The 10459-nt window shown below is 40.9% G+C and overlaps 1 protein-coding gene and 1 non-coding gene across 5 annotated transcripts; both read left to right on the top strand.

Moving 5' to 3' along the window:
* Window positions 1-1532: 1532 nt before the first annotated feature.
* Window positions 1533-1605, top strand: trnam-cau. The gene has a single exon. It is a non-coding gene; the product is annotated as a tRNA-Met (tRNA).
* A 705-nt stretch (window positions 1606-2310) lies between these two features.
* On the top strand, window positions 2311-10406 carry cirbpb (cold inducible RNA binding protein b). 4 transcript variants are annotated; one of them, XR_004164441.2, is made up of 8 exons: window positions 2311-2415; window positions 5318-5424; window positions 5520-5626; window positions 5707-5833; window positions 5918-6146; window positions 6242-6294; window positions 8623-8714; window positions 10272-10406. XR_004164441.2 is itself a non-coding variant. In XM_031574777.2 (7 exons), the coding sequence occupies exons 2-7, from the start codon at window positions 5325-5327 to the stop codon at window positions 8625-8627; spliced, it is 621 nt and encodes a 206-aa protein (XP_031430637.1). In that variant the 5' UTR covers window positions 2311-2415; window positions 5318-5324; the 3' UTR covers window positions 8628-9032. The 4 variants fall into 4 exon arrangements, 3 of the variants coding, with proteins under 3 accessions (XP_031430637.1, XP_012671052.1, XP_012671051.1); XM_031574777.2 differs by lacking the exon at window positions 10272-10406 and having other exon boundaries at window positions 8623-9032; XM_012815598.3 differs by lacking the exons at window positions 8623-8714; window positions 10272-10406 and adding an exon at window positions 6640-7587 and having other exon boundaries at window positions 5707-5827.
* Window positions 10407-10459: the final 53 nt, after the last annotated feature.

Raw genomic sequence — 10459 nt, 5'->3', positions numbered from 1 at the left:
GGCGTGGTCGGAGCGGACGTCAGCACAGATGTGACAGTAGGGCTGTGTTCGTAATGGCTTAAAATGCCTCCTTCCTTCCTTCCTTCCTTCCCATTAAGAGAGCAGGGACTGTTCGAAATGTCTTAAACCTTCTCTTCCGCTTTAATAAGATACCTTGAAATACGTCACATAACGTAATTTTTCAAGAGAGCATCTGAGCTGTCTTGATGTCTCATGGCGGCAGGTATTACCCATAACTCTCTGCGCCATTCCCTAACCAGAGACAAATTAATTACAGTTTCTTTGCTTTTTTTGGTAATTTTTTAAAAAGTTACCGAGAAATAAACAGTGTACTATGTACTTATGTCATGATTGATTAACAAAAATAGTCCGATTTCGTTAGCGATGTATCCGTTAGCCAGGTCGCTAACAGTAGCGGCTAGCTAGCAAATAAGCACACACAGCGTGATGACACAGCATCATAATGCCGTACATGCTATCTTAATAGACTGTTCGAAATCAAAGGTTTTTGCGATACCTTCCCCCGAAAGGACCTGTCTCGTCAGACACCTGTCCAACAAGAGATCAAGGATTAAGACAGCTATCTATGAATCTGAACACAGCATAGGTCCGCCCATTATTTTAATTTGGAACCCATAGGCCTTCTGTTAGTATTTCTTCTCTTTGACAGTTCAGAAAGTGGACACTTGATTCATTAAAAATACTGTGGATGTTCTAAATCTTGTAACCAAAAAAGAACATATTTTCTTTCTTGTAAAGAAGCTGATTTAATTTTGTATTAGCCTATGCTTTGTAAACTGTGGTGTTGTGAACTTTCATTGTAGGTCTGTAGGCTGAATTTGCATAATGACAAGCAGATTTTTCTTTAAAAAACACTTGAGCAGACGGCAGATTTAATTCTTAAAATTTGGTTCCCTCATTTTCTTTTCTAAGGTTACATTGTGCTGTTGTTTTGTTGACAGAGTAATTAAGAAAGTAATTTCCGTTACTTTAATACATTACTTTAATATTGTGATACTTGTATTAGGTTACTGAATAAAATTTTTAACAGGTAATCAGTAATTGTATCTGAATTACACTTAAAAAAAAAATCATTACACTGTTTTGGAGGTGTTTACGTGTCTGAAATGAAAATGTCCCCGGATTTAGTTTCAGAAATATGGTCACCTTAATCTGAATATATTTTTTTAAGTAATCCTCCCAACCCTTGGATTGGTCCCACCTCACAGTTTCTGTCCCCCTTTTTGATTATAGTACAGGTCCTGGGGAAGATTTGTATGCGCTTCATTTAGCGCAGAATATCTCAACTGTTATAGACTAATATGACCCCATTGAACAACGTGGGATGTGTGCCAAAATCTCTATCCGGGACGAAAGTCCTGAAAATGACCACAACAGGTGACACTATTATCACACTACATAATTGTGAATTAGTATGGTTGCATACTTGGAATAACGCAACTCATTTGGAACTGAGAAGAACATTTGTGTTACTGCAGAGTTTAGTGAGTCATTCGTCGCTGTGAATATAAGCCTCCTTGGCGCAGTAGGCAGCGCGTCAGTCTCATAATCTGAAGGTCGTGAGTTCGAGCCTCACAGGGGGCAGATATTTTGACGTAGTTTTGAGACATATTGGTAAATTACATGATTTCAAAACGGGAAATAGAAATGATTTCTGTTGCAGGGTTAGCCATGAGTAAATTGCCCATAAAATGAAGAGTCAGACAAGCAAGCCCGGATAAGCAATTAGTGAAATAAGCCTCGAGCTGAGTTTATTCATTTCATTTAGTTTTCTTCTTCTTTTTATTTAATGATGCTTTACATGTAATGTAACACATATATTGGTCTCACATCGCAGTCAGTGCATCGAGACACTAATTACTCTCTAAAACGTTTCTCTTACAGAAGGTATCCTGTTCTGGGAAACACCTCGAAACGTTATAGGTGCAGCCTAGCGTTAGTAAAAGATGTCCCAGGATGTCCTACTCCAGGATAGGGCAACACTTCGAGATTCAAGGAGATTAATTTACGTCTAGTTGATTAAATTAGTGATTAAATATCTAACTTGAAGGCTCTCTCCCATTATCTTTTGGCAGATGGTCCAATCCTAGAATTAGTATAGTGATATAGTTATAGTAACAGTATTTAGCAGAATATACCTCTATGAATCACAGCGAAATAAACGAGAAGCTTCTCCTACATGACAAAATTCTTCGTTTTCATCAAAGCAGCTTGCAGATCTGTCTCGTAACAATGACATAAATATGATGACTTGAAAGCCTTTAATGAGCATTTTGGGCGTGACTGTTTACGTCACGTTATTTTTATAACACTGTGGTATCGCTTTTTCCGCCATTTCCTCGTCAATCTGCCTGCGCAGCGAGACTGTTCACCGAGAGCCTGCTCATCGCAAAGGTAGGTAGCCATGGGTTGTTGTTTTCATGTATGTTGTATAAGCACTTAGCGTCACATTTTTGCACAATGCGATTTCAATCAAATCCATGGTAAGATTTTAATTGAACTTGCTTATTAAAATGGGATATATCAATTCTGCTTGAGCAGTAGTCATGTTAATGGCTCACTGAATTAGCGATATTGCTACAGTGGTAGGCTAAGCATTGGCTAACCTAGCTAGCTAGCTAACAAGATGCCGAACAACGTCAGTCAGGGCTAAGCTTGAAACAGTTTTAAAACAGTCAAACGGCACTTGCAAATGGTAAGATAATTTATTGGGTATGGTACCCTAAAAATCCCCTTGTGCGTTGGCAGTTGCATTGTAAGCGGCCTGGTGTAGAGTTCGTGCCTGCTTTTTCTTAAACAAAATGGCTGCGATGAGATGACCCAAATAGCAAAATGACAAAGGAATGGGGCTGGGCCTTATTTGACATTTGTAAGAGCGTACGTTGTGCACGAGTGCACGCAGTATATTCTAGATTTTCGATTAAGCCGGGGAATACTATTATGCATCTTGTTTTTAAGGTTATTTCTAATGGTAACGTTAGTGTGCATAGGCCACGGTTTCTCTGTTTTGCTAAACCCGTTGTCGGTTGTTGGCTACAGTAGAAAATGGCTGCGCGCCACACTTTGCGGCCGTTGCACACGTGGTGGTTAACAAGGTTGCTTTCGACGTGCTGGTGAATTTGGCGTTTCTGCTTGATTTGTGGTCCAGTGCGTTAATTGCGTCGCTGTAGTGTTAAATGTCACCGGCACCAAAACTGCACGCTGTGTTGTTAAAATCCTGGCGGGACGTTTTTTTTTTTTTTACGAACATTGGAAGAAACTTGTTGATTCACTAGCGTTCAGTTCTGAGGCAAAGAATAAGCCCAATGGGCTTTGCAGGGGTTCTACATGGGACCATGTTCACGGGTTGTGTGTATTGAATAAGGAGCTGTACAGGTTGGGTGAGTAGGGTTGAAGAGGTGTTAACCCAGCAAACAAAATGACGCCCCCTTGACGTCCTCTAATTGTCCTCTCCGAACATTTCTCTAAACGTAAATGTGTATGGTTCCCTTGTCGTCGTGGGGACGTTCCACGAACGTGTCAACGACATTAAATAACGTCCACAGGACTTCTAGGCAAAGACGTTGAAAGGACGCACCGCGAACGTAGTAGGGACGTTGGGGGTAACGACCGTTTTAGATGTGCTTTAGTCGCCTTATATGGCACTTATTATTATTTGTTGTTGTTTCTTTCGCTGTGACCTACTTCTACTAGACTACTACCATTTTAATTTTCTCCAAGCTAAAAGATAGACTTATTCAGGATAAACTGTGGTGACATTTATAATTTAATATAGTTTTAATATTAATAATAAAAAATACAAATAAAAGTATCTTCCACTTCCCCAAAGGACAACGTAGTTCAAGTCAGCCAAACTCGATTTCACAAGCCAGGTAGCTAGCGTCTTGCTCCTTTATTGATTGTCAGGTGAAATTTATGAGTGACACTGTAATACACAAAAACGGAAAATACTTAGAAGGTATCTTAACTAAACACAGCAAGCTACTATTAGATTCATTACACCAAGAATCAGAGCAACAACAGATTACAGCACAGCCGGTTAACAAGGGCTAACGTTAGCCATTAATGGAATTATGAATGAATAGTGTGCTAGCTAACGGTCATATGGCTATATTATAACGTAACATAAATTACTAATAATTAACACTAACACAGTTCATAGAAATTGAACTTAAACATGGTTTATCACAGTGTGAGAGCCAACAAACGTAGTCATTGTTTTTGAGGGTGTGAGGAAAAGCATATGTTTCTAACTGTCTAACAGCTGTACTAACTGTCACAGCTGTTGCCTATCCCACCAGACGAGCATTTGAACGAAAAGGTCTGTCAACAGAAACCAATACTATACTGTGTGCGTGTCCATGACAACAGGGACGTCACAAATGTCCTGTTAACGTCTGGGGGACGTCCCCTGTTTGCTGGGAATATAGCCCAGTTGATATGCATTTTTATATATGGCGTGATGTCCATTAAGCTGCTTTTGTCTGTCCATGAAGTAGGCTACATGTTTTAATATTTGCATAATTTCCATATTGAGTTGACAAAATGTCGTTTCAGTTCTGTGGCAACAGAAATTTAAATGTACCAGTGTGTACAAGTTTTTTTTTTTTTTACCCTTTGTGAGGTCTGTTTGATGGCCTACATTTTTCATGGTAATAGGTATCTATACTCTTGAGATGGTACGATTGTATTTGTTTTATGGCTAACTACCTAGTCTATTTACGGGATAGTTTTCTGTGATTTTACAGCAATCCACCAAAGAGCACACTTAAACTGCACCTAGGCTAGCTAGCTATTATCAAAGCTAGGTGTTTGCAAAAGCAAGGCCAATAAGTATTGGACAAAACAAATCCACAATGCCCTTCCCAAGTATTGTCTGATGGGTTGCAGCTTCTAGCCTTTGTGTGGCCAATGTCAAATCCTATGAAGTCTGGCTGGCATAGCTATGCTGTTAGATGAACACATTTTTTAAAATTTCATTTACCAACATATATTCATTCCTACTTTTGCAACAGTGGCTAGCTGACCAGTCAACTAGTAATAGCTGAGTTGTCAGTCTTGCTTATGTCACATACGTTTATAAGTTGTTGTTGTATTGTTGTATGCTTATGGAATTTGTCTAGTACATGTTCATCAACATTTGTTCATTAGTAATGTCAATTTATGACCCTGCCAAAGTAATCAAGCAAATTAACAATCTTCTGATAAAAGTATAGATTTCCCAACAGTGTTCCAACAATTAATATATCTGTACAGGATGGCTTACTAACATTTTTCTTCCAATTTTTGTTTTCAGATAAATTATGTCTGACGAGGGAAAGCTTTTCGTTGGTGGGCTCAGCTATGATACCACTGAGCAGTCTTTGGAAGAAGCTTTCTCCAAATATGGAACCATCTCAAAAGGTAACATCTAATGCTAAAGGACATGGTGTTACGGTGCCTGTAGGGCACATCTAATTGAGACTGATTGGTATATTGTGATTTCTCTTCTGTTGCAGTTGATGTAATCAGGGATCGGGAAACTGACCGGTCAAGAGGTTTTGGCTTTGTTACTTTTGAAAATCCAGAAGATGCCAAGGATGCAATGTTTGCAATGAATGGCAAAGTAAGTGGCTATGACTGAACTGTAAATGATGACTAAGTATGACCTTGGCTTTTGTTACTATAACCTGTACTTCCATTTAGTCTGTTGATGGCAGAATGATCAGAGTTGATGAGGCTGGAAAGTCTGGAGGCAGGTCAGGGGGAGGCTTCAGGAGAGGTGGAGGCGGCTTCAGGGGCGGTTTCCGTGGTGGCCGTGGGAGAGGTGAGGGTGAGGTTAATTCTTCTACTACTATTGTGAGTGTCTGTTGAACTTAGAAAACACCACCAACCTTGTCCTGTTTGGCTTTACTAGGAGGCGGCGGCGGGAGTTACGGGGGAGAAAGAAGCTACGGAGGTGACAGAAGTTATGGCAGCAGCGACAGAAGTTATGGTGGTGGAGACAGAGGATATGGCGGAGGTGACAGGAGCTACAGCGGCGGTGACAGGAGCTATGGTGGCGGCGGCGGTGGTGGCGGCGGTGGAGGCTACAGAAGCAGCAGCGGTGGATATTCGTCTGGCGGTGGAAGCTACAGAGGAAGCAGGTTGGTGCCCTCCACACATCTTATCTGCATGGCTGACGGAACAGTGCGCTCAAAGCCTGCATTTTTCACTGAAAATGTCTTTATCTATGTCTCAGAAATCAAGGAGGGTATGAGGGTGGATCCTACAGAGACAGCTACGACAGTTATGGTATGTATCCAAGATTTTAAATGTGCAGTTCCTTTTATCGCAGTAGGGCTAAAAATCCTCACTCCAAACTTGAGCAGTCCGTTGTCCCTTTTCATCCATCCTGATTGGCAGTATCCTGTATGTTCAGTCCAACCACTGGTAAAAGAGGGTTAAAAAGAAAGTCTAACTCACCTTTGAGGGTGCTGTTGAAACTCATGTCCCGCAGCTTTAGTGAACTACTTCAATACCTCATCCATATGAGCCTCTAGCGAAGGCACTCCATGCTCTTTGGTTACAGTTCGTTGTGTGAAAAGAATGTCCGAATGCTGCAGTGCCTTTACACCTTTGCCTACTTTTTGTCCTCAGCTACACACGAGTAAAAAAAACTTCCTGGTATCAAGATCATCCCTGCGCTGGCTGTATTTAAAAGATGCGCTCTTCGAAGATTTTTTTTATGGTGTTTCCTGGTTCCAGTATTCCATCAGTCATACAACAGATTTTGAGTCCTTTTTTATTGTGTTCAATAATTTTCAGGGTCTCCATCCGTGAGGCAGTGTGAGATCCTATAGTATTTAGTTGTTGTGAACGTGAATGACCATGAAAACTCCTGTACCTTTAGTTCAATTTTCCCTCAGTGTTTACTTTAACACAGGGGGTAAAGAATTCATTTTCTTTTTAAATGGCTGAAATGTCTGTTTTAAGCTGTAAGTGAAATGCTCTTGTTCATCACAGCCGAATAGCTTCTAAAATAAATTCAGTCCTTTCAACCATCATTCTTAATGACCAATCGCAGCAGGGCAGCAAGTCCATTAAGGTGTTTTTGTATTTTTGAACTGAAGTTTTCGTGTTGACCCTGCTTTTTGAAGGAAAACTCAATTGAATCAATATCTTCGAAAGAAGCTTGACTAGCTGTGATGTGTTCTGTGCGACTTCCTTTCTGTAATGCATACCTTTAGTGTAACAAGGTGGGCATGCTTTCTTGGACTGCCATCGTCCTGCAGACCTCCTTGATATGGCTAAAGAGTTGTAAACATTCAGTAAGCAAAGAGTGAACTTTCTCTGGGGAAACAACCTCTGGTGATTGCCTCAGGTGGCCCGAGGTTCTTTACTCTTTGAAAACATTGAATTTTTTAAAAGTATGCTCTTTGGTGGACTGAACTTCAAGAAAACCTCTTAAAAATGTCTCCACTTTTGTTCTTTGAGGTGAACTGTCCTGTGTGTACCACCACCTTAAGAAACATTTATTTCTTTTTACAGTTTCTTTTGTAAAATTTGGCTTCATGGAGCCTATTAAACAAGCCATTGGGAAAAAAACTGAACTGATCTTGTTGTGCCTCAAAAAGTCCTCTAATTGTCTTTAGCCAGATTTTGCATTTTAGTTAATGGGTTTACAGTTATCACCTGAATAGACTTGCAGTTGTATGGGTGGCTGGGATACTTCAGAATTTAGTTAATGATTAGGTTTGTCACCAAGTTAAACTGTCTCCAGTAAAGCTCTAGGTTGCTTGATATTGTGGGCGGGCTGGAACTGAATACTAAACACCCAAATATAATGTTGCTGTAGTAATAGACCTAAGGGTTAGGGTTAGTATATATAGTGTTGCTGTAGTAATGGAACTATTGAGTTGGCACTGGTTCTGTGTAATGCTTCATTGCGTCCAAGAAATCTGCATTTTGGAAATCCACAAAGTCCTTGGAGAATGAAGTGTTTTGCCTACCGACACAAGATGAAAGCTGGCTCTCTTGGCTAGTTCAGATATGGAGATAGGCCTGTAACGTGAGGTAACCACTTTTGCTCTCCTGTTCGCATTCCTCAATCCGTTCTCATTTTAATGTCCATCTTGCTATTCTTAAAAGTTCCAAAAAAAAGCCACCATGTTTTTCTCCACCATGTTCCTAGAAGATGCATGTCCTGTAACGTAATGAGTCTCCCTTGAGTGGGAAGTTTTTTGAAACCGAAAAATGCCCTCAGCAAGCCTCTGAAATATGCCATGTACCTGTCAGTATCTTACTGGTAATACTATGCAATTGGACGATTTTTCGAACCACTCCTGAAGTGCCCAAGTTATGGCCGTTTCCGTAATGTTCAAGAGTGCTCCACATTTTCTTGACCGCTTTTAGCCAGCACATCTTCATTGCTTGTTACTGTAGATGCATCACTGAACTGGCGTTAAAATGATACTATTCTCAAGTTTCCCTTTCTCTAGCCTGTCCGCTATTCTGCCATATACACTGTTTTGTGCATATCTTAAGAAGATTAACATGGGAGAATTAGTAGTTGAAGCCATGTATACCACTACAAATATAAAATTTGCATTTGAAGCTGATATATCTTTTGTCTTTGTGCAGGTTAACTGGCCTTTTGATTGGTGCTGATGAGATCCCGCTCTGTACCTGACCTGGGGGCTAAAACATGGCAGCCTTGTGTGCATCCTGCCGAGGTATGTTGGCCACCAAAACGTAATACTCTACGCAGAAGCCGTGTAAATGACATGCAATTTCGGTCTAAATGTGACTTGCTCTTTCACAATCGAGTATCTTATAATAAGCCGGTGCAATCACTGTAGGTCTTCACGCGGTTGTTTTGTCTGGTGTTGCCTGCGCTACATTGGTTGAAGTGCAGCATAGATTGGGTGATGGAGTTGTGGGAACTTGAGTCCTCTCAACCTCTGGAGTGGTCACTCTTGGGGCCTAAACAACTGAATCGTTGAATGGTCATATTTACATTTAGTCATTTAGCAGATGCTTTTGTCCAAAGCGATATACAAGGGAGAGAACATTTAAGCTACGAGCAATAGAGACCTATCACAACAGCGTCAAATACCGGCATGCGTCAATTACCGGCCACATTCAGATTTTTTTTTACAAACGGTCCGATAACTGACGCAGCTACGCTAGTGTAACAATAAATACTATTTACCGTAAATCCTCAAATAAAGACCGGGATTCAATTAGAGGCCGGGCTTCAGACTGTGCTACCGTCACACACCTGTATAAACTCAGTCCCAACACAGAACAACGACATGCAGTGAGAACAGTAAGGAACAATGTTAAGGAACATCGTTGAGCGCTAGTGCATCACAGAGGAAAGTATGCGCCCGCCGCACGGCATTATGGGGCGACTATGCCGGCACGTTACAATATTTTACTGTAGCCTACCAGAATCAGCACAAAGCAGACATCACAATTTAATTGAATGCATTTCATAAATACATGTTCTCCTCATGTTGGCTAATTTCATGGCTGTTTGCAATAAAAAAAAAAGCATACAAGGCGAATTTGTTATTATACAGTTACTTGCCTAAACGATAGAAGACATTCCTCCAAAATACCTCTTTTTAATGATTTTGTTGTCGTTTCTGATTTCCGCTAAGAAAAAAAATTTCTCCAGGTGTTGCGTAGCAACCCATTACTTGCTGACTTCAAGACTTTCCGCTGCGTTAAATGACCGGACTTCTTGCGGAATGATATGAAAGATGTGAATTAGAATTGCCAATGACAGCGGTCATTCACTTTTTGCAGTGGTGAATATCAAGAAATGACAGGCCTGCTAACGTTGGGCTGCCCCATTCAAATCAACGGAACTTTTTTGAACATTCTGAAGAGCCGTAAGAAATAAAGGCCTGCCCCTAATACAAGCCTGCCCCAAATACAGGCCGGTGCGCTGTGCAGCCTAAGTAAATAAAAGCCCCGGCCACTATTTGAGGATTTACGGTATTCATATGCCCCTGGAGGGGAGAATAGTAATAACAGTGTGTTTGGGGGGGGGGCGGAGAAGAGAGAGAGGAGCACCCCCAATGCATCCACTGTATGGAAGCATACACTAAATAACCTTGAGCTTCCCTTAACTCGAGTAGATTCAAATGCCAGATTCAAATGTTACAATTTTTTCCGGTTTGGTTGTGATAGTCGTATCTGTGAATCATCTGATCCAGCTCTGTCTTGTTTCACATACACCCCTGACTTTGTTGGCTAACCTGTCTTTTGGGTTACTTCAGGTACTGCACAGGAGGACTTCATGATGTGCAGGAACAACTCCCAATGGACAACTGGAGACTAGGGAGGGAGTTAAGGCTGTTGGTGGTCTTGCTTGTGCTCTTGAGTTTTAATAAAGGAAGGTGTGTTAAAATAGACTGCTGTTCATTCACTTTGTTTCAAGGGTTTGTATGAAAGGGAGTTTGGTTTG

The sequence above is a fragment of the Clupea harengus genome, chromosome 10 (genome assembly GCF_900700415.2).
Source record: "Clupea harengus chromosome 10, Ch_v2.0.2, whole genome shotgun sequence".
NCBI classification, from domain to species: domain Eukaryota; kingdom Metazoa; phylum Chordata; class Actinopteri; order Clupeiformes; family Clupeidae; genus Clupea; species Clupea harengus.
Note: the sequence above shows the minus strand (reverse complement) of the source record. Positions and strands in the feature narration are given on the sequence as shown.